Raw genomic sequence first — 24,600 nt, forward strand, 5'->3', positions numbered from 1 at the left:
ACTATATATAAGAAGCGCTTACTATTTGTTGTTGTGATGAGCCACACCTGTAGATAGCCTTGCTGGTATTTGCCCGTCCAGCATGCGGGATCCTGTACTGCTGCCAAGGTCCTTTTCTCTGCCGCAGATGTGGCAATAGAAATAAAACTTAAAGCAATAAAAAGGGGGGATTTTGAACCTTTTGTAGCGGCGCTGTAAACAGGAGAATACGTGCCAGGTAATATTATTAAATAAGTGCCAGGTAATATTATTAAAAGTCTCCTGTTTACAGCGCCGCTACAAAAGGTTCAAAATCCCCCCTTTTTATTGCTTTATGGATTTTCTTTTGACACTCACTAAGGCTACTTTCACACTGGCGTTTCTGGGTCCGCCTGTGAGATCCGTTCAAGGCTCTCACAAGCGGCCCCAAACGGATCAGTTCAGCCCCAATGCATTCTGAATGGATAAGGATCCGCTCATAATGCATCAGCTTGGTTGCGCTTGGTCTCCGTTACGTTTTTTTTTTAAGACGGTCGCTAAAACGCCGCTTGCAGCGTTTTGGCGTCCGTCTGACTAGGCGGAGCCAAACGGATCCGTCAAGACTTACAATGCAAGTCAATGGTGACGGATCCGTTTTTCACTGACACAATATGGTGCAATTGAAAACGGATCCGTCCCCCATTGACTTTCAATGTAAGTCAAGACGGACACTTTTCTTTTTGAATGAATAATGCAAACGGATCAGTTATTAACGGATACAAGCGTTTGCATTATTTGTGCGGATCCGTCTGTGCAGATACAAGACGGATCCGCACAAAACGCGAGTGTGAAAGTAGCCTAACCCGTGATAAATGTGCCTGAGTCGGCCTCACAGCTCCATACTATTTGAAGCCGTGCCAATAGTTTTTTTTTCTTTTTTGGATACACTAACTTTTTAATTGCATGTAATTACAAAACTATTCAGTGGTTTGAATATTTGCTGTAGAATATTTTTCATGGGACAACCCCCATTAAGTAGGTAACCTGCTGACCTGTCCCTTTAAGCACTACAGACCTAGCATTGTACAGACATAGTAAACAGAGACATGTCGGGCTTGCGTCCCTCACTTTTTATGTACACATTACAGTATTTACACATTCAGCGCTCCCACAAAGTCATGGGAAGCCCTTGGCAGTTAGGAAATTTCATAGGCACAAGGCAGATCTATTCACACACTAAACACAACAGAAAATGTAGTACTGCATTATAAAAAGAAATATAACACAATAGAAAAACGCATTAGTATAGAGTTGACCATTTAGATTGCGATAGTTACACCCGAACAGAAAAGCAATAAAGAAATCTTTGACTTTAAAGTGTATTTATCACCTAAAGACTAAGTGGAGTCGGCCATTTTCACGGGCTCAGGGATATCACGGATACAAAATGGCTGCCTCCATGATAGATCCACTTTAAAGTGAAAGGCAAAAAGAAGCAATAAATACCTCACAGGTTCAGCTATATACAAAAAGGACACCAAAGCATTGTCGCTAGGTTTGGAATCTGATTTACAAATGTTATTATGTGGACAGAGAACCATATTGCACATTTAAAAAAAAAAAAATTACACTCTTTTTGCTGCCTTTAAAACATCAGGAATGTGTTTCGATAGTAGAAGCAAATCTGTGATTTACAGTTTCAGGATGGCTAGGTTCACATCTATTAAAAATGAATATCTACACTTTTCAATACATTTATGGCAATGAAATACCAGACAAACATATGCTAAAAAAAACATGATTTTGACATACATCTGGGTAGTAAAAGTCCATGGACACATTAGATATATACACATTAGGTGTAAATGTGGTATGAACCTAGCCTAAGAGATAACCCATCAGTATTGTGCAAGGTGTACCCTGCAACAAAGAGGTTAAAGGGCATCTGTCAGCAGATCTGTACCTATGACACTGGCTGACCTGTTACATGTGCGCTTGGCAGCTGAAGGCATCTTTGTTGGTCCCGTGTTCATATGTGTCCGCATTGCTGAGAAAAGTTTATTCTTTAAGTGACAGGTCATCATGCCTGGCCCTGTCAATCAAAGTGAAGAGGGCGCGGCAGTTGCATAGAGAGCAGAGCCTCTAGGTGTAATGGTAACGCCCCTGTTGCTCCTAGAGGCTCATTTCCATATATCAAAACTTCATTGTTCTCAGTAATGCAGACACATATGAACATGGGACCAACACAGATGTCTTCAGCTGCCAAGTGCACATGTAACAGGTCAGCCAGTGTCATAGGTACAAAACTGCTGACAGATGCCCTTTAAAGGCACCAATGCTGTTAGGCACTCAAAGGCCTACTTTGGCAAACAGGACCATGTGCCATTGAAATAACTTTATAACAAGAGTTTGCATAGGTAATATTAAAAAAGTAATAGGCGTATCATTTGGTATATGGCACAGATGTAAGTGGTTTAAGGCAAACAGATCACAGATCTCATCAGCTTTTGTAAGAAGGTCTTATAGCAGCTATAAAATCCTCTTTACATTATTAATGCACTTAAAGTAAATCAGTGGCTGGCCTCCATTATTGCATAATAACAGCAGATCAGCATTAAATAAAACATAGCACCCCTTCTTCCCGACACTTTGTACACCTAGAAATCAAATCATTACCAAGTAATGACTATCATGTCAAATAAAATGACTTACCAAGATAACCCCTTTCTGTAATGAAGACGGCCCGGCGGTCAGATGTGCCCTGCAGCGGCCACTACAGGGGACATGAAGTATTACATGGTGCCCGTTTGACTGGACAACCATGTAATACATGGAAGGGCCGGATGAGTCAAGTTTGGAGCTGCTGAAACTTGGCAGCTTTCAACTGTGGCTTACAGTGGTGAGTCCCGAGCACAAGACCCCCTCAATGACGTCCACGAACAGGGGTTGTCCTAACAGGCTGACCCCTTTAATTCAATAGTTCACAAGGTAGCCTCAAATCAGAAACTCAAAATGAAATACCATTTCACAGAGCAAGTCACATATGCTTTAGAATTAAAATCCAGAGAGCAATAAAGTCTGTTGTTTGGCACATACCCAATCCAATGTGGTGCCATCTTCCTACAAAATTAAGCCTTACTTTTTAAAAAAAAAACATACAAAAGATGAAATAACATTTCTAGGAATAGCTTTCGTTTTCACTCCAATTGGTGACCCATTGCTTTTTTTCAGTGTTCTCTTTTAATTTTCCGTCTTTGAATTGGCGCTCTTCTTTGGGGATCCGTATGGCGTGGTATCGCGGGACACTGTCATCGTACCTGGAACGTTTAAAAAATCCACACTGGAAAGAGAGAGAGAGAGAGAGAGAGAGAGAGAGAAGATTTGGGTCATTGTGAGGAAATAAAGCGCGGTTCATTCAGGTTCAATGTGAGCGGTGGACAATCTGGACATAAACATGAAAGCACAGGACCAAGCCACGGAGCTGTTAGAAGACGACAACACGGAGGGGAAATAAAATAAGATTTTGGATGCATTTTCTTGTTAGAAACCTTTTAAAAAAAATAAGACGGATGCACTGTGATAAATTGTTAGTACTGAAAATATATAAATATAAAAAAAAAAAATCGGTATGGTCGTGTCTATATTTTCCAGGGGCGGACTGGGAACTGAAAGTGGCCCTGGAAAAAAACCTAAAAGTAGCCCCACATTGTAGGCGGGTACAAAATGAAAGAAAGTGGGGCCACAGAATTGGGTGGGTCTAGCAATACTGTAGAGCAGCACAAAATACCGTCCCAGCAGAAACAAATAACACAAAATACTGCGGCCCCCGCGGGGTCTCAGAATTTCCTGTGGAAAGGAAACACTAGTGTGCACTCAGTTTACCGAGTACAGCGCTTAGCTATCAACAGCAGCTGTATGGAAGGGAATAAAGCAGTGGTCACGCATGCACACTACTACTCCATTCACACAGAACTTTGGGTCCCCAATGAGGGTCCTAGAAATTGGACCCTCAGCGATCATACTTTTCTTATCTGACCTGAGCACAGGTGATAAGTATTGGTCATAGGCCAACCTCCTCAGCGTTGGACTGGCCCACCAAAGTACCAGAGGATCCTCCAGTGGGTCCAGGCTCTAATAACATGGTCCAAGAGAAGAAAAAAAAAATACATTCGGAGCTGCCATTGGAGCCAATCACTTGGTCTATTTCTTTACATCAAAACCTATTAGACTTCATTGATGATGTGAGGGTTGGGCCTTGAGAACAACTTCCTCTGGTGTGCCCAAGGAATCCCAGTGTGACACTAGTGCAAGAGTTCAGCTTGGGCCCCCCTTCCCTCAGTGCTTTCCTGCAAGGGGCAGGGGAGCACATAGCACCCCCCCCCCCCCATGCCATATTCTTGACCTAACCCCTTCACTTCAGCCAGAAGTGTAACATGAAGATTCTGGGCCCCAGTGCAAAATCTATGACAGAGCTCTACCAGCATGCACTTTCTATAATACTGGTGTTTTCTTATATGGCACAAGGGTCACTCTCCTGGGCCCGGTAGCGACTGTTACCTCTGCACCAGCTACAACTATTCCCCTGGTGACACTGAACCCCTCTAAGACTGAAGCAGTGCAAAAGAAGAAGTGAATATGAGAGGCTTACCCTTTGCACGGTAGGACTACTGCTAGCCACATGTATGCCGAACAAGTGTCCTCTTAGCCTAGAAGTCAATGGCCGGTATATGCAAGGCCTACATCTAATGCATACAATTGACATAGTATCTCAACTACCTCTGCGACAAAAGGGTGAACCTAGCCTAATGTAGTTTTATAAACCTTTCAGCCAGCAGACAACTCCAATGGTTACTGTAATGGCTGCCATTAGTGACTGTTACCCAGTTGAAACCCAAAGCGTCAAAAAAACAGGTAGATACAATATCATAGCATCTCATATTTCCCGGTGATATTTAGACTGAGAAATGTTCTTTAGGCTACATTCACAAGACCGTATGAATGGGTCCGCATCCATTCCGCAATTTTGCAGATCGGGTGCAGACTCCTTCATTTCATTCATTTGATGGCAAATATTATAGAGAAAGTCCTATTCTTCTTCGCGGACAAGGGGCGCACACCCCCGGAAGTCACGAGGGTTAAGGTATTTTTACGAGTAAGGATTTTTGTTAGAACACCGGCCCTGTGCGTTCATTCATCTTCATAGAACCATCTTCGTCCCAATTGAAAAAAAAATAATCATGAATCTTCCCAGTCCACAGTGGCCGGAGAGATAGAGAATAGTATGTAGTAATGTTTTAGTACTTTTTTCCATGCATGGACATGTTTTATATAGATATGCTTTAAGGATTATGCCGCCAGACCAGCCAAAGCAAGAAGAAGGAAAGGCAATTTAATGATTAATGAAAGTTTTCTGCAGCGAAAGCGATGTGTTATGCTTCATGGAAAACCTGCAGCCAATCCAAAACCCAAGAAAGCAGTGATTCAAATCGTCAATTACCAATCACAGGACGCTGATCAATACTACGCGTCAGATGTCAGCCTCTCTTTATCAGACGGCTGAGTGTGGATTTCAGCTTTGTGATAAGTGGCATCAAATTCATCTTGCTTACTTCTCTTGAAAAAGCCACACTACAAAGAATGAAGGTTACATATCGGATGATTGGTGATGATCGGAGGAAGGAATATGAAAGCAAATCAAAAATATCAGTAAGTCCTGTATGTCATGGAGAAGCAGGGGTCACAATGGTGAAGGTCTGCTCGGTGATGTCCCATATCTCCCAGCAGAGAAGGAAGAAGTCATTAACATTGAATAACTCACACGTCCATGTTCCATACGTCTTATACGTTTCTATTACTTGAATATGTCACGGCTGACCATGGGTTTAACGGATTTCGGTGCAACTAACCCTGCAGTCGGGCTATGACATATGTGGCTAACACAGGCGTATAATAACGCCTGGAACATGGACATGTGAATCCGGATGTAATTAAAATCTTCAGGGGGTGATCTAGGGCATCGCTTGGGGGCTCACCTCCTAAAGGTACTTTCACACTTGCGTCAAAGTTTTCCGGTATTGAGCTCCGTCCTAGGGGCTCAATGCCGGAAAAAAACTGATCAGTTTTATCCTAATGCATTCTGAATGGAGAGCAATCCGTTCAGGATGCATCAGGATGTCTTCAGTTCAGTCCTTTTACGCTATTTGGACGGAGAAAAAAACGCAGCATGCTGCATTTTTATCTCCGGCCAAAATTTCGGAACACTTGTGCCGCCTTGACTGATCCGGTCTGCGCATGCGCAGACCTTTAAAAATGTAAAAATAAATAAATACCGGATCCGTTATTCCGGATGACACTGGAGAGACGGAACTGGTATTGCAATGCATTTGTGAGACGGATCCGGATCCGTCTACAAATGGTATCCGTTTGCATACAGATTGCCGGATCCGGCAGGCAGTTCCGGCAATGGAACTACGTGCCGGAATCCAGCAACACAAGTGTGAAAGTACCCTAAACTCTACCAATGTGAGCTATATTTTCCAAATTAAGGAACAAAAATATTTTCATGAATCTTTACCGCAGACCCTATCAACCAAATTATTAGTCAAAGTTTCCTTAATAGCTAATTGATGATCGCTTAAAGCAACAGGCCAAAGCCTGAACTGCGTTGCTGCCAGGTTCTAATAATATTTCATGTTCATTAGGTGCGGAACTAAAATCTTACAAACACATCAATATCTACTCGCATACATGGATCAAGACAAAGCATTTTCATACGTGCCACTGACTAGTAGACTAAAGGTCCCTTTACTTTCCTCAATAGAGTAGATTGTCAGGAAGGAAGCATTCAGCATGCTCGTCAGTGGAGGAGACCGCTGCTTATTACATGCAGTGATCTCCTCTATAGTATAGGAAGGAGCGATCACTAAGGCCATCACTCGTCCCCATACATAATCATTGTTTGCAGGCAGCAGAGGCTGTTTAGATGGCACATTTTGCTGCTGGCAAACAGCGATTTAGGTTCTTTGCATCAATGAGCTATTACCCCCATCAACAAGTGTTTCGCTTGTTCATCGGGTAATTGGCGGCACCTTTACACTGGCAGATTATCAGGCAATGTAAAAAGGTCTTAAGTAGATATTGTAGATTGGTGTGGATCCACAGCACCTGATCCTTTGTGCCTGTAACTCCAAGCTTCAATCTCACATAAATATAACTTGTTAGGCCCCTTTCAGACAAGCAAGTTCCACGCATCGGACTCGCAGCGTGAGTACGCCGCAGCTTCCGTCCTGACCTCCCAGCACTGATGGGGTCGCATAGCATTATATTGATTTATGATGCTATGTAACTCTTAGAGTTCTGGAATGTATTGTATAACACTGACATAATGCTGTCACTGTTATCCAATACATTCCAGAACTGTAAAGGTTACATAGCATCCTAAAATCAATATAATCCTATGCAACCCCGGCAGAGCTGGGAGGTCAGAACGGGAGCTACCGCATACTAATGCTGCGATTCCGATGCGTGGAACTCGCTCATCTGAAAGGGGCCTTAGCCTTTTTAGCTTTATTGTGGCAGGACTCCTGTAAGAGGCAATATTGGCATCTAAACCGCCACAAATTGTCCAGCTTAGAGTAAACCGACAGGGACTATCAGAACAAATTTAGGATAACAATGCAAATGAGTTTTTAATGGATTTTAGTGATCATGATGCGGGTTAAGAAGCAGCATCAAGTGAACTGTAATTTAAGCCACACAGGACTCCCCCTTCACTTTCTAAACGTTTGCCGGGTGCAATATTCACTTATTTCCATGGTAACACTGACCTCGATGAACTGATGCAAACCCTTCTGAATGCCAAGCTATAGACCGGTTCAGTAAACCCTCAATGTGCAATTCGATAACCTTGTATGCTTTAAACATTCAGTCCTTAGGCTGTAGATATAGCGGTATATATAAGTAACCATTAACATACTCACCTTCCATAGTATAAACACTAATAGGGCAAGCATTAAGATTCCGGCTAGTATAGCCACCAGCACAATCCACCAGGGTACTCCAGTATAATGCACCTGCGTCTTCTCTGGGAAAACTGTAACACGCACCTATATATATATAGAGAGAGAGAGATAAATATGGTAAGTGTTCTGTAACTATGGAATAGACCTCACCATCACCCAAAATTAATTCCAAACCCATTTAAACTGAAAGTGGTATTCCCATTTGGACATTTACGGCATATGCACAGAATAGGCCATAAACATCTGACAGGTTGAGGTCTCACCTCTGGGCCCCACCTTATGTTACGGATGTGGCTCACGTCCGGCTGTCTACATTCCCATCTATGAGACTTCCAAAAATTCACTTGGCTATTTTTGGAAACTGTTGGCCTCATGAGAGATAAGCCACTACCAGGGGTGTTTCTTTCAGCACCTTATTTCCTTTTCCCTTTAGGAACACATGCAATCTCAGCTAATCCAAGTGTGCAATAGCGGTCGGCCTAATACGCATTAGGCCGACAGCTATTGAAGGTGTAAGCCTTTGACTTATATGGATGAGCATGGAAAATAGCTCTCCTCCAGAAGGAAGAGACCAGTCTCTCTAGCGCCACCTATACGTTATTACACTGTATGTCCATGCCTGGCCCTTTAAAAGACTACCCACCAGCTCTCTACCTCCACAAAGAGAATCACTACTTTCTGACGGATGAGCCTGGACATGTTCATAGTCTGGGGGCAGTTTTACAAAATACTACTATATAGATTATCTATATCTATATCATTGCCATGGGCGTCCGCAGGGGAGGGCAAGGGGGGGCAAGTGCCCCCCCCTGGGGTCCTGGAAATCTATGAACTGAGTCAGGGGCGTAGCGTGGGGGGGTCGGGGGGGCATTGCCCCGGGCGCCAAATTGCAGGGGGCGCCCGGCAGCAGGCATTTTTTAAAGGAGGGAAGCAGGCATTTCCATTCTGCCTCATAGGCTTCAGAACAGGTATAGAATGTATTGGCTGCTTCGAGGGAATGACGTCATGAGATCATGTGACCGCTTCCTCCCGCCCCTTACAGACTGTGCCAGATGCAGGAATAGGGCTGTAAGGAGAAGCAGAGCAGCGTTCAGAGCAGGGAGAGTGCAGGCACTTACAGTATGCTGTGGTCAGTGATTTCTGGTGAGGGGTTTGGGGGCTGTATTTCTATGTAGTTTGTAGTGGAGTATATGAGGGGTGTGAGAGCTGCTAGAAGCTTTTATAAAGTCACCCACAGTTACATTGCTCACCATACAGTACATCCCAAAACAAGGTATTTTAACTCCATAAGGTGGTTTTGTCTCCTCTGTGCCCCCTCCACACAGTGGTAAAGATGAGCGAATTTCAGATTTTGAAATTCGTTTACACTTCATTTGGTGGTAAAAGCAGAATTGCGTTATGGATTCTGTTACCACGGACCATAACGCAATTCTATGACGTAGCATGCATAACGGAATGCCTTTAAAGGCATTCTGTTATTCCTTCCGTCATAATAGAAGTCTATGGGCTGCATAACGGATCCGTCCCGTTTCCGTTATGCAGGGGAGTCCTCTCCTGCATAACGGAAACGGGACGGATCCGTTATGCAGCCCATAGACTTCTATTATGACGGAAGGAATAACAGAATGCCTCTAAAGGCATTCCGTTATGCATGCTACGTCATAGAATTGCGTTATGGTCCGTGGTAACAGAATCCATAACGCAATTCTGCTTCTACCACCAAACGAAGCACAAACAAATTTTATAACATGAAATTCGCTCATCCCTACACAGTGGTTTTGCCTCCTCTGTGCCCCCTCCACACGGATTAGAAAATATAATGGCCTCTCTGTATTATTATAATATATAATAGCCCCCTGTGTATTATTATACTATATAATAGCCCCCTCTGTATTATTATAATATATAATAGCCCCCTGTGTATTATTATAATATATAATAGCCCCCTGTGTATTATTATACTATATAATAGCCCCCTCTGTATTATTATAATATATAATAGCCCCCTGTGTATTATTATTATTATAATATATAATAGCCCCCTGTGTATTATTATACTATATAATAGCCCCCTATGTATTATTATAATATATAATGGCCCTTCTGTATTATTATAATATATAATGGCCCCTCTGTAATATTAGTATATATGAGTGTGTCTCAACTCTGGTCCTCCTATCTGTCTGGCTCTACCACAGTATTGGGGGGCAGCAGGATAACAGTGTTGAGGTACAATGAGGATGATAGTAAAGTGAGGAATCTAAAAATGCTTTCTGTGAAACTCTGTAGAGACGCAGCTGAAAGAAGGTGTCATGGCGGTCGATATCTCCGAATGAAGACGTTGAGGAAAGTCTACATCACAAGAGATGTCACTGGATGGATGAGGTATGTGGTGCTATATTATACTGTATATTTCGTAGCAATGTATGTTATGTCCATCCACATATCTGTTTCACGGTAGGGTTGGGGGGTGGATAAAGAATTTGGCCCACCCTGCCGCATCCTGGCATCAGACTTCAGTTCACACTGTGTGTGTTCTGAATTCTGGGGCCTCACACCCATCTACTACATTATCTGTACTCAGAGAGTTATCCCTGTGTTATCTGTGGTGTTACATAGGACTGCAGGTGACATCTACTTCATTATCTGTACTCAGAGATATCACTGTGTTATCTGTGGTGTTACATAGGACTGCAGGTGACATCTACTACATTATCTGTACTCAGAGATATCACTGTGTTATCTGTGGTGTTACATAGGACTGCAGGTGACATCTACTACATTATCTGTACTCAGAGATATCACTGTGTTATCTGTGGTGTTACATAGGACTGCAGGTGACATCTACTACATTATCTGTACTCAGAGAGTTATCACTGAGTTATCTGTGGTGTTACATAGGACTGCAGGTGACATTTACTACATTATCTGTAAAAAGGGACGAGTCCACAGGTTTTGGGGGGGGGGGGGGGGGGCGCAATACATGGCTTGCCCCGGGTGCTGGCAACCCATGCTACGCCACTGAACTGAGTTCTGCCTCTGTTCTGCAGCTGCTGTACTGCGCAGCGCCGCAGAGTGAAGAGCAGTATCTATCAGGAGCATGCACGCGCCTTGATGAATCACCAGGGCCGGGCGCGCACGGCAGAACGAAGCTCCGCCCACCTTCAGGGCGGGAAAGACATTGCGGAGACAGAGCAAGAAGAGCCGCCCACAGTGTGTTGGCCGCTTCAGGACTCCACAACCACAGGCAGCCTGAATGAATGAGCGAGAGCGACACTAACACAACAGTGAGTGACAGTCAGTGTCACAGACCAGTCAGTGTGACAGTACTCCCTGAGTGTTAGGTGTGGGGTGACCAGGCGGTATATGAAGGGGCAATACTGCCTGGTATTATATGGACAGCAGATATGGCATCCTCTGGGCAGTACTGTCTATGGTCAATTCATCCTTCACAAGCACCCTGACTGCCACCTGCTTGTCTATCAGTGAGTGACAGTCAGTCAGTGTCACAGTGTGACTACGGAGTCACTCCCTGACCCTGAGTGTTAGGTGTAGGGTGAGTCACTGATAGCCAAGCAGCAGGCAGTGAAGTGCCATGAGAGCCAGGCCAAGCAGGTGGCAGTCAGGGTGCTGGTGAAGGATGACCATAGACAGTACTGCCCAGAGGATGCCATCTCTGCTGTCCATATACCAGGCAGTATTGCCCCTGCAGTTTCTACATTTTTTATTTGGTTATAGTGCCTTGATCCTGGGTGTATGACTAATGTGGTGCATTGAATAATGTTTACATTAAAGGCACACTATAGTCACCAGGTCCAGAACAACTGCAGCTTATTATATTAGTTCTGGTGAGTATAATCAGCCCCTTCAAGCTTTTTGCAGTAAACCCTGTGTTTTCAGAGAAAATCCAGTGTTTACATTACTCCCTAGGAATACATCCACGGACCACTCCTCATATGGCAGCTAGAGGTACTTCCTAGGGCAGTGCTGCCCACTGTGACTGCAGACTGGAATAAAAGTACCATTTTATTATATATGAGGGGGCAAGGAGGGAGAGGGAGGCAGAGGGAGCTATAGAACCAGGGATACAACTTTGTATTCCTGGCACTTATAAAATACATTTAAGCTTTTCCATCACGTTGCACAGCTCATGCGTTATTATACTTTGTGATAATGAATATGCCCCTCCCCTTCATTACATTCTCAGAAACAAGCAGAGCATGGATGTCAATAAAATTATGCCCCCCCCTGGAAAAAATTCTGCGGACGCCCATGATCATTGCCCTGCAGTAAGCTCGACATAGGTTTATTCACCTGGTAAGCTTCATTTGTCCATTTAATGTTGTCGGCTGTTGTGTTCAGACTGATTGAGGCCTTCACAATTATGTCGAGATAGCTCATTTTGGAATATTCCTGTTAACAAAAGGTTAAAGAGCAGAAGTTGAACCAATGGAAGTCAATTAATCGAAGGACGTTAATGATGTCAGAACATTGCTGTGATGATACCTCAAGGAACGTGCTGTTCCATAACCTGGAGCGAATGTTAATGACAGCATTACTGTCCAGTCCTTGAAGGGGACATCTAATGGTCACACACTTTGCATGAGTATTGCAGTCCTGAAAAAAATTAGAAAAATATTAGCAAAGAATCATATGTATGAAATCAACATTGTAAGATTGTCATGTTCACAGTTACATAGCTTAGGGGGTCAGTAGGGAAGTGAAGTGGTCTACAGGCTCCAAAGTTACTGGTTCTCACTCATGTCTGTAATCAAGTAGGTGGGACAATAGGAGAAAGGACATACTTCTCCTATGAGGACTGTTTGGGCTGCACACAAAGAAGGTGCTCTTCCCCCAACTTAATTCAACTCTGTGACCAAAAAATTAATTAGATAGATGACGGATATCTAAATTAGGCTTTGTTCACACCAGTCAGGGCCTCTTTCAGGGACTTCGTTGACCTTTCTGGCATTTTTTATGTCAGGAATGGCAGCATTCAAAGCAACGCATTCTCACATTTGTTTAAATTGTCATAGGGACATATCAAAAGTTTAGATCTGTATGGGTCAGAGCTCTAAGACCCCTTCAGATCTCTAGAATAGAATGAGGGGAGAGAAGCGCTTGCTTAGTGCGCTCTCTCTCCTCATTTCCCAAGACGGGCCCATAGACTTTCTATTGAGTTCATCTCGCTTGCTGTCCTGCAGTGAGGAGAGAGAACGCGCTAAGCGAGCACTTCTCTCCCCTCGTTCTAGAAATCGGTGGGGTCTCAGCACTCAGACCCCCACCAATTTAGACTTTTGATATGCCCAGGGACAATTTAAATCAATGATGTTCAGAAAAGGTTCCACAGATTAACAGGTGGTCTAGGTTATGAGCAGGGGCGTAACTATAGAGGAAGCAGGGGAAGCGGCTGCTTTGGGGCCCTGACCTAGAAGGGGCCCATCCAGGAGGATGAGGACTAAAAGATTTTGTCAGGGCCCCCTCAACAGTATTACACAATGAAATTATTTACAGTGACAGTAGAGACAGTGTATAAAACGGATGGAACAGCTGCCGGGCCTGGTCTAAGAGAGAGCGATCTTTACTAGCCACAGGAATGGGGGGGGGGGGGGGGGGGGGGGGGGGGCGGCATGAAAGGAAGGGGTTGTGAAAAAATTACTGGGGGAGGGGGGCCCTATTCAAAAATTTGTTGTGGGGCCTAGTCATTTCTATCTACGCTACTGGTTATGAGCCCCACTTACAAAGCAAATTGACGCATTGCCCCCCCCCCCCCCATCCCCATCAGTGATACATATACTACTATGAGCAAATCAATAAGACATGTCATTAGAGTCAAATTGTTGAGCTACAGCCCTAATGCCAATGCAGGGCCATTGAATTAGCAAGGTGAATCTTTGGTGTTGGAGCCACAGCTTCTAGATTCTTCCATTATAACCCTAAAAAAACACATTTTACCTTATATACAGACTAAAGCAAAGACTGAGAAAGGATTCTCCAATTGTAAAAAACGACCTGTACAAAAGTCCAGACACATAAGAAGAACGCGTCACCAAATCTTACCAGTGTCATGTACTTCCTTTCTGAGAAGAATGAAAAAGATTTGTCATCCGGATCAGATTTTTTTTCTCCTATTTCACGTCTGTTTCGACTTTTACCAGACTCCTGTCACAAAAGAGAAAACTGAGTAAAATACCACAATGTCACAGGAACAAAAATTCTATAAATTTAATAGTGATTTCTGTCACTAGGTTCACAAATTCTGTTGATTTTCATATGTAGACCATAACCATCTTTAATACAATATTGCAGATACAAAGACCTGGCAGAGGAGTTTGCTGCCCTTTACACATCTCAATGCCCTGGCTATGACAGAGTGGCTGGTTGTCAACCATTCTGGAATGCAATACCATGGTCAGTCTGGCCAAACTGCTGCTATATTTTAAGCCATAGATGTGCTAATAGGTTCCCAGATGGGACGTAGCTATAGGTTGCTATTGGGCCCAGGAGCCTGCGGGGGCCCAAAAACTCTTATGCCGCATAAGAAAAGACCGGCATTATAGAAAGTGCATGCTGGTCAAGTTACACCTCTGGCTGGAGGGAAGAGGTTAGCTCAAGAATTTGGCATGGGCGGAGGGGGGCCCCTGACCACAAATCACTGAGGAAAGGGGGCCCAAACTGAACTCTTGTACCAGGGCCCTGTTGTGCATTTTCATACGTATACAATATTATCTAATGACATTATAACCAAAATGAATGCTCATTGCTTTTAAGAATAAAATCAGCCTGAACCATAGTTCTATTATGTGGCTGAGGAAGCCAAGATGAGTTCATGGTAAGTTCAGTTTGTATAAAAAAATAATTGTGAACATGAACGGACATTATATTTTTAAAGTTATAACAAAAGATATGGGTTTATATATGGGGAGTACACATGTCTGTCTAAAGGGAACAAGGTTGTTTCATGGATAAGCCATGATGTGATAAGAATTCATATCCTTGAGGCACACCTGCTGTATGAGGTTCAATTTATATATTCATAATTATATTTTATATATCTCTGTATGGTATATTTAGTTTACAACATATTTTAACCAATAATTCATATAATGTGTTGTCTATGTGTAACAATGTATCAATTTACATATATATATATATATATATATATATTATACCATGTATTTATAATTTAGAATCGATTCTGTAGAAGGTACAGAAACATTGAAATAAGTTTCTGTTAATTGGATTTCTGAGAAAAGTTAACATATATTTCAAAAAGATGGGAGAAGACAGTGACTCCAACAAGTCCAGGATATAGGTAATTAAAAGTGTCAGGAAAAGACCTTCCTCAATGATGTATATTAAAAAGGTTAAGAAGGTCATGTGAACGTATTATTAGATATTTAGTTTAAAGTTGTGATGTTCATCTGCAGTACCACAGTGTCATCTGGAGGCAGATGGACAATATTATATTATTTTATCATTTGTTTTATGTCATATCAAGAGTTAATATGACATCATGGTGTTATTAGCATGCGAATACACCCACCTTACCTGATTGGAAATCCCTACTCTAAAAGGGGATGATTCTTAGATAAGGGGGGAATAATTACTCGTGTGCGGAGCAGCAAGATAGATCCATTGATCCATCCATCCATCCATCCATTCAATCAAGACCAAAAGAAACTCAAAAGAAAACTTTACCAGAAGAAACTTGGATTATTTTTTGGATTACTAGGAAAGTTCTTGAGAACTGGTCCCAATCGAACTCTGTCTACCTTTGACCCGGTAACGTATATTTGTGTTTACTGCTCGTGATATTAATAAGATATTTCTCTCGGTATATAGCCAAGAGTTCCCATACTGTGGGATAGTGTTAGGCGCCTCCATAATGCTGATTATTCTCTTAGCAAAGATGCATATTGTTAATGGAAGATCTGACATTATTTGAAAAAGAGGACTAAACCCTTTGGAAAGTTATTTTCCATAGTCTGATTGCCGAGTTGAATATTTTATCATATTAATATCATATATTTTTGATTGGTCATAGGAAAACAGAGTCAGGGGATAACAGTTATTTTCCTGTATAATCCGTGTTTTATTGTTATAGCATGTTTGATAAACAGAAGATCCTTAGGGCTCTTTCACACTTGCGTTGTCCGGATCCGTCGTGCACTCCATTTGCCGGAGGTGCCCGCCGGATCCGTAACAACGCAAGTGAACTGAAAGCATTTGAAGACGGATCCGTCTTCAAAATGCATTCAGTGTTACTATGGCAGCCAGGACACTATTAAAGTCCTGGTTGCCATAGTAGTAGTGGGGAGCGGGGGAGCAGTATACTTACCGTCCGTGCGGCTCCCGGGCGCTCCAGAATGACGTCAGAGCGCCCCATGCGCATGGATGACGTGATCCATGTGATCACGTCATCCATGCACGTGGGGCGCCCTGACGTCACTCTGAAGCGCCCCGGGAGCCGCACGGACGGTAAGTATGCTGCTCCCCCCGCTCCCCACTACACTTTACCATGGCTGCCAGGACTTTAGCGTCCTGGCAGCCATGGTAACCATTCAGAAAAAGCTAAACGTCGGATCCGGCAATGCGCCGAAACGACGTTTAGCTTAAGGCCGGATCCAGATTAATGCCTTTCAATGGGCATTAATTCCGGATCCGGCCTTGCGGCAAGTGTTTAGGATTTTTGGCCGGAGCAAAAAGCGCAGCATGCTGCGGTATTTTCTCCGGCCAAAAAACGTTCCGGTCCTGAACTGAAGACATCCTGATGCATCCTGAACGGATTTCTCTCCATTCAGAATGCATGGGGATAATCCTGATCAGGATTCTTCCGGCATAGAGCCCCGACGACGGAACTCTATGCCGGAAAAGAACAACGCAAGTGTGAAAGAGCCCTAAGTTTCTCTTGGTATATGAGTCTGTTTGTTAAAGGTATGACACTGGTCGTCATAAATCACTAAATCATACTGTGCTGGTGAGATAGGGGTGTGTTAGCACCACCGTGTGGTACATTTGGGGTGTTATTTTGTAACTTCATCATTTGTTTTGCAATTGTATTGATTTTATATTCTTTGTTTTATAATAAACGATATATATATATTTGCATATACAATTGTCCCTTTCTTTTCACCCCTTGCACAAATCAAATTAAGATACTTGATAAAAAGAACTTAGAGGCGTTTTATGCCCGCCTGAAGGATCATATAATTTTTTTTGATCCCCTCTTTTATATGAAGTTTCTTTTTATATAGAAGATATATGACAGCCCATGAGCCTTTAGTTACGCCCCGGGTCCCAGCTATGGGGCCTAGCAGCTAAGGACCCCTCTCTATTTATAGGTGAGATACAATTAGTGTTAGATCACTGGGAGGCACACGAGGCCTCAGTCCGAGTTCTGGCCACTAACTGATTGTCAATAAACGCGCAATTTTGCCCGCACAGTTTTGTTGGTAAAACTTCTGTTTAACTGCATCGAAATCCTGTTCTGTTCTTGTTACAAGCGATACACTTTTATAAGTCATTTTCTCCTGCAATTGACATGTAGATATTTAGATTCCCTCTAAGACAGGTCAGTAAAAACATACCAGCAATTTCAGTTTGTTAATTTCAGAAAATGGCTGGCATGCGACTTTCTCCAGTCCCTTGGAGTCTATTTTTACAATGTAGAGAAGCCATTTTCCATTGCTGATTTCTTTTGGCCACTCAATTTCTAAAAATGCAGTGCCCAGGGACTTAAGAGGCCGTCCAAAATTAGTGACCTAAAAAAAAAAAAAAACACATACAGGAGAAATTATAAAATGCAAAGAAAACTGAAAATGTAAGCAGAATGTCCAATTGTTTACTGGGAAGACCCAGTGTGTGAGACATTATGGACAGCATGACATCAAATCATAGTATATCCTCTGTTGTGGTTGAATATAAAGAACAGATAATAAACTAAATCCACAGTAGGATATATTTAGGTGCTTGCATTATCATGGTATGTCTGCAGAGGGCGCTCTAATCTTGAAATTAAAATCAAAATGTCTATGTCACCGAGCTCAACACTCACTGTGAAGTTAACGTTAACCAAGCTTCCAACTTCATCTTCTGTTTTCATGGCGCTTTCTCCAATGACTTTACCTCCAAAGTACACCTGAGAAGGATCCGCAATCCTAGCAAACAAAAAACATACATGTACATTACACATACAGTGCAGCTATTAGGCCTCATGCACACGACTGACGTTTTTTGCGGTCCGCAAACCGAGGATCCGCAAAAAACGGAAGCCGCCCGTGTGTCTTCCGCAATTTGCGGAACGGGCGGCCCATTGTAGAAATGCCTATTCTTGTCTGCAAAACGGACAAGAATAGGACATGCTATATTTTTTTGCGTGGCCTCGGAACGGAGTAACGGATGCGGACAGCACACGGATCTTTTGCGGCCCCATTGAAGTGAATGGGTCCGCACCTATAAGAAAATGGGGACGATATGCCCCCATTGTCTGAGATGAGACAACCCTTTTAATTAAGTAACGTCGACATGCATCAACCCAACTAGAGGTTTAGTTTACTGTATGTGAGGCAAATTGTACATGAGGACATTACTGATACTCATATTGTTACACACAGAAGAATAAAATCTGTATAAAAATGAAATTATTATCCTCATTATTATCTTGAGTTTGATGCAGAGTTTGACATTGATTTACAATACCACATAGCAATTCCATCCATGTCACACAGTGCTTGCCGAGAATGAGATGGTAAAATATGACATGAACGACAAGGTTTCCTTTCTCATTTTTGGATCATACGTTTTATTTTTGCATTTCTGCACTAGAGTATTATTGCATGTTTAGACTACATGCTTTGTTCAAGTCAGAAATAGAGCTTCCTAGCCACATTTTTCCAACCAGGGCTTTAGGCTACTTGTGTTTTCTTTTTATATATTTTTTGGGACCATTATGTATTTTCAGGTGACATTGATATATGAATTTTTAGGTGGTGACACATAAACGTACCCAGATACAGAGAGAAGAAGTTCAACCACAACTCGAGCCTTAGCAACAGCAGGTCCTAGATCCGCTTGAGAGCTTGTTCTGTAAGGTTATATGAAATAAATATATCATTTTCTCTAATAGTTTCATAAATATTAGTCCATTGGTAATTATTATCATTTAGACAATCTGACAAAATAGCCTAAAACGATGTTAGCATTATTCATTGTACTAGATGGATATAAGTACACTGGGGCAAAATATTAATGACCCTCTAGATGACTTAAACATAGACCTACACCAGATTCTATACCAACTATTGGTTGACTGACTTTGAGACAGAACTTTATGCCAAAGTTGTGGCACAAGTTTGGCGCAAAATGGTGCATATAAGACTGTGCCTCTTTCACACTAATTCACACCCCTTTCATGACAAGAAACACAGCCTCATCAGGCTGGACGAAGATCATTTCTCTAAATCTAGATGCACCACATTTTGGCACAATTTATGCCAAAGTCTAGGTGCACTCAAATAAATGTGGGCTAATATGTTTTTCTTCAAAGCCATTACCCCATTAAGTACACATAGTAAAGTAGCTGGCATACCTGAAACATGGCCTACAAGAAGAAGGGTGCAATCATTTGGAATTAAGTGGTTTGGCTGTTTTTGTATAGACTCATTTCAAGGATATTTTCCAGTAAAGATAAACCAACTTCCCAACCAACTCACAATTCTGTTTGCTAATCCTGAATTTTGAAGTTGGCAAATCGAACCTAACAGTTTGGGCAAATCGGAGTCCGGCAGGTTCACATCACCGTTTCATTTTCCGTTCTTCTGATCCATCAGAAGAACAGAAAACAAAAAAAAAACAAAAAAAAAAAAACGGATCCTTTATTTTGAGCATCCGTTCTGCTCAGTTATGCTAATTTTTCATCCATTATAGCCATTTCCGCCTGAGATCTGTTATTTTAGAAAAAGTAGGAAAAATAACTAATGTTTTCTGTTCTTCTGATGGATCAGAAGAACGGAAAAAGAAACGGTAATGTGATCCTATCCTAACTCAACACCATTTCACCAGTAACTGAAGAACATTGATTATTACAAATCAAGCTTTAGTACACGCTTATTTTTCGCGTTAGCATATCAATACCATTTCTGAACTAAATTAGTTTTTGAGATCACATACGTTTCCAAAATGAGAGGAATCTGCAGTTCCTTGGTGTCAACCGCTATTCCACTAGTGCTCAAAATGAGAAAGAATGTCACCTGGAGAAAAATAATGCATCATTACACATCTGCATATCTGTAAAGGCATTCCAGAATTTTTACCCCCTGATCCTAATTTTATCATATATAGTCTAATGAATACAAAAGGCACTGCATCACTTACATTGGAACCTCTTTTGAAAGGATTTCCAAGCTCGCACTCCACTCTGGATCCATTTTGGTTGGATGAACAGAAAAAATTTCGCTCCTGTGTTTCCATGAGAGAATACATTGTTATTCCACAAATGGTGTCTATTATTTACTAGTTGCCAATTAATGGTTTTATTACTTACATTACTTTTAGCGGAGTCTTTGAATGATGAGAATGATAAGGTGGGTGGTAGATCTGCAATAAGTCTCGCTTCATGGGCGTCGTCACCATCCTTTTTGGGGTTGTTTGGATCTGAGGGTTTGTTTGTCACTGTGATTTCGAGAGCGATATCTTTCTGATTTTGAAGTGCCAAAACTGGAACACCGTTCTCACTGTGTTGTGGAATGGAATAACAGCAATCAGCACAAGCAGAGGCCATTTTTGTAGTCTGAGCAAATATTTAGTCTTGAGTTAAGTATAAACTGAATTGTACATGGTTATTTTTATTTAAAGCATACCTCGAGTAAAAACCAGAAAGACTCACAGTGATCTTGGACCTTATGTTCAGTACCTGTGTAAAGTCTTTCAGTTCAAAGCTCAGCTGTTTGTGCTGTAGATCACTCCTTAATTCACTAACTGTAAATTATCATTGTCTACTTTGTTCCTTTACAACCCTGCTAGCTCACGTAACATGTTAGTGCATTCCCACACACAGTTTGTGCTTTAGTGCTGAGGCTGCTATAATCACATGGCTTTATTAACTAGCAACTTCTCTGTACGGATACACAAACAGCTTTTAATCCCTTTTTTGAGTATGATATCTATGATATCTATGCTATCTATCTATCTATCTATCCATCTATCCATCTAATCTATCTATGCCATAACAGGGAGGAGGTAAAGGGCTGCAGTAATTCAGTTTAATCTCACACTACCACAATAAAAACATTAATTGTAGAGTAAAAAGCCTTTCACATTCAGGTGTATATGTTAGGTGGTTTTAAGTGAATTTCTGGAGGTATGCTTTAAAGGGGTAGTCCAGGATTTCTTCTAAATATACCTCTAGTCAGCGAGACCTGTAAGGAGAAACATACTTACCTAATCCCCACTGCTTGCTTCTGGTTCCCGGGCTGCCTGCAAAACACTTCTGTTCCTCATCTGTCAATATCTGCACGGATGGGCTCACATGTGCCGCTGCAGTCAATGACTGGCCTCAGCAGTGATGTGTCCCCAAGCGGCACATCAATGCTGAGTTACGTTGACAGATCGTGACCAGTAGTGCAGTGCAGACAGCCCAGAAGTCAGAACCGAGCAGCAGGGCACAGGTAAGGGATTGTTCACATAACTGTTGTGGATTCTGTTGTTTTCCGTTATAACGGAAAATAACGGAATCCATAAGATGGAAGTCAAAACGGAAGCCTATAAGAGGCATTCCATTTTGATCCTTTATAATACAAGTCTAGGGGCAGCATAACGGATCTGTACAGGTTTCCATTATGCAGGAATCCAGTCCTGCATAACAGAAACCAGGACGGATCCGTTACGCTGCCCATTGACTTGTATTATGATGGAATGCAAAACAGAAAGGCTTTTAAAGGCTTCCGTTTTGACCTCTGTCTAAAGGATGCCATTATTTTCCATTATAACCATGTTATAATAAAAAACAAAAACTGAATCTATAACGGTGATGAGAACAAGCCCTAAGTATGCGTTTCTCCCACTGGGAGTGGGGGTTTAAAAAAAAAAATAAATGAAAACACTTTTAACTTTTTTTTACAATATAAAAGGAAATAAAATATAGGTGCCTCAATGGTTTGTTTAATACAATGGTTATCCAGTGACTGCCAGAAAGGATGTGTCCTGCTAATATACACTCTATGATTTTGTCTTCCTCCACCAATTGCAAGGCCTACAGACAGAGGATGAAGAGTCTGGTGTGGGGCTTAGGAAGTGCATGTCCCATACGTTGGATCCAAAAAGTGGTTTCCTATAGGCAGTTGCAATGGGCATCTATGTATTAACATAGGAGAGCACTTCCTGGATGACATTCCAGGTCATGCTCTTTAATGTCTTCACCACTGCTACCCTCTTCTCCTCAACCAAAAGGATTCAGGAGGGAAATATATAACAATATAGAACCCCCGACCTCATAGCTGCCCCTGGGCAGTAGTCAGGCTTTGATGATAAACCAGATATTCAGATATGTTACCTCTTCAGCTCTGTGTAGGAGTCTGGTCCATCCTTAGTGAGAAATTTGTAAGAGATCTTCATATTGCTGTTGCAGACATTGTCTTCTCCACATCCTTCTTTCAAAAACTGAACCTGTAAAAGTTAAGATTAGATTTTGCTATTAATGCTCACATAAACGTAAAAAAAAAAGAATTTGCAATGGTTTAACTTAGTGTTACAGGTGATCATTACAGTTTAATGTGCGCGTCAAAATAAGTATACTCACATCACTTACATGGTTAGTAGTCAATATATTTGGTCTGAATAGGGGGCTATGAAGATTTATAGACAGGTGCTCTCTAAATGCTAAATATAAATGGTTCTAAATGAAGTACCGTAATGGCATAACTACTATAATCTATAATCTGGGCTGCAGCCACCTCTGTGTTTTATGGGAGACCCTCATACACATTAGATGGTTGACCAGTCCTGCGGAAATCAGTGGGTTCATCCAACATGTTATCTACTGTACCTCTGCAGTAACTTTTTTGGGCTCATTTGCGTTCTGGATTGGCATAAGTTCTGGCAGTGGAGTGCTCTGCCTCTTCTTCCGCTGGACATTTTTGATATCTACTGTAACAGACACAGGAATTTGTCGCAGTCTGTCCTTAATGTTATCCTATTAGAGGGAGAAAATCATATTGTCAGTTCTATGTGCACAGCATAAAGTAATTTATACATTTAGAGAATCACATTTAATATTGTTGCAAAATTATAATCATAAAACAATAAAGGTAAATTAAAGGACTTGTGTCATAGACTACTTCTAACTCAAGTTTATTTTTATCAATTACTTTAACTCCTATTCCTACTTGTATTGTTTTTATTTATTTTTTTAATTTACCTCACTTGCAGTTTTCTCTTATCCCCCATGCTTGAATCCTACAAACTGGCTTGTCATGCGTCAGCTGTACCATCATGCCTTAGGGCAGTGAGATACGGTATGTCCTGACATCAGCAGATCATGTGACACTAACCACGTGACTTGTTCTTACCAATGATGCTTCCCACGTCCTACATTACAAGGCTCCAATGCAGGACGTAGCCTACAGCAACTGAGTATCAAAACGTTCAGTAGTAGGCTAATAACTAGTAACAGGAGACTAATAACTAGTAATAATTAGCAACTAACCCAATAATAGTTTTCTATTATGGATTTGTAACATCGTTAATCTTGGCACCTAGCACCATTCTAGCCCTCTCCTCACCACGTCGTGAAGAAAGTAGTAGTAGGTAGAAAACTAGAAAGGGCAGTACAGGGAATGTTAATGGGTGAGCTTAAAAATATAGAAGTAACACCTATCTAGACAAGGTAGTCCACTTACCTGTAGGTGGAGAATGGTGTCAGAACATCTCACTTGATTTTGCGCTCTGAGTTCCATTGTGTTTGTTACTGGTCCTGAGAAATTGCCAATCCTGGAGGACAGGCCTAGGCTTTGTCTTACACTTTCAACTTCAAGGGTGTAAGCGAGAGCTAAGAAGTAAATGTTGGAAAACAATTATAAGATCTTACAAAGCAGCTTTCAAGAATTATTGAAACAATAACATATGTGAAAGGCACTTACTTAATCTTGGATTGTAGTCTTTAGGCTGCGCTGTATACGACAAACAGACCTCCACCGTCAAACTGAAAACCAGAAAGGTTTCCAAAATTAGGCCATGTACAATTTATTAATAAACTTACATACACTGAACAAAAATATAAACGCAACACTTTCGGTTTTGCTCCCATTTTGCATGAGCTGAACTCAAAGATCTGAAACATTTTCTACATACTCAAAAGACCCATTACTCTCAAATATGGTTCACAAATCTGTCTAACTCTGTGTTAGTGAGCACTTCTCCTTTGCCGAGATTATCCATCCCACCTCACAGGTGTGGCATATCAAGGTGCTGATTAGACAGCATGAATATTGCACAGGTGTGCCTTAGACTGCCCACAATAAAAGGCCACTCTGAAATGTGCAGTTTGATCACACAGCACAATGCCACAGATGTCGCAACGTTTGAGGGAGCGTGCAATTGGCATGCTGACTGCAGGAATGTCTAC

The 24,600-nt window shown here is 41.8% G+C and overlaps 1 protein-coding gene across 2 annotated transcripts in view; it reads right to left on the reverse strand.

Annotated features, from left to right (window-relative positions):
* Positions 1-2,094: 2,094 nt before the first annotated feature.
* The window catches only part of ITGA6 (integrin subunit alpha 6), a 74,332-nt gene continuing 51,826 nt past the window's right edge, over positions 2,095-24,600 (reverse strand). Inside the window, exons 11-26 of one of the 2 annotated variants that reach the window (XM_040441121.1) lie at positions 24,116-24,177; positions 23,876-24,024; positions 23,023-23,169; positions 22,531-22,643; positions 20,524-20,713; positions 20,355-20,438; positions 20,151-20,230; positions 18,988-19,065; positions 18,037-18,139; positions 17,570-17,743; positions 14,040-14,141; positions 12,486-12,596; positions 12,294-12,392; positions 7,938-8,063; positions 5,456-5,586; positions 3,161-3,298 (exon numbers count right to left, since the gene is read on the reverse strand). In XM_040441121.1, the coding sequence (XP_040297055.1) occupies positions 5,479-5,586; positions 7,938-8,063; positions 12,294-12,392; positions 12,486-12,596; positions 14,040-14,141; positions 17,570-17,743; positions 18,037-18,139; positions 18,988-19,065; positions 20,151-20,230; positions 20,355-20,438; positions 20,524-20,713; positions 22,531-22,643; positions 23,023-23,169; positions 23,876-24,024; positions 24,116-24,177 (1,726 nt within the window). In that variant the 3' untranslated portion in view covers positions 3,161-3,298; positions 5,456-5,478. Of the gene's footprint in view, positions 3,299-5,455; positions 5,587-7,937; positions 8,064-12,293; positions 12,393-12,485; positions 12,597-14,039; positions 14,142-17,569; positions 17,744-18,036; positions 18,140-18,987; positions 19,066-20,150; positions 20,231-20,354; positions 20,439-20,523; positions 20,714-22,530; positions 22,644-23,022; positions 23,170-23,875; positions 24,025-24,115; positions 24,178-24,600 lie in introns of both variants that reach the window. The other variant, XM_040441120.1, reaches the window with a different exon arrangement.

This window comes from Bufo bufo, chromosome 7, assembly GCF_905171765.1.
Source record: "Bufo bufo chromosome 7, aBufBuf1.1, whole genome shotgun sequence".
NCBI lineage: Eukaryota > Metazoa > Chordata > Amphibia > Anura > Bufonidae > Bufo > Bufo bufo.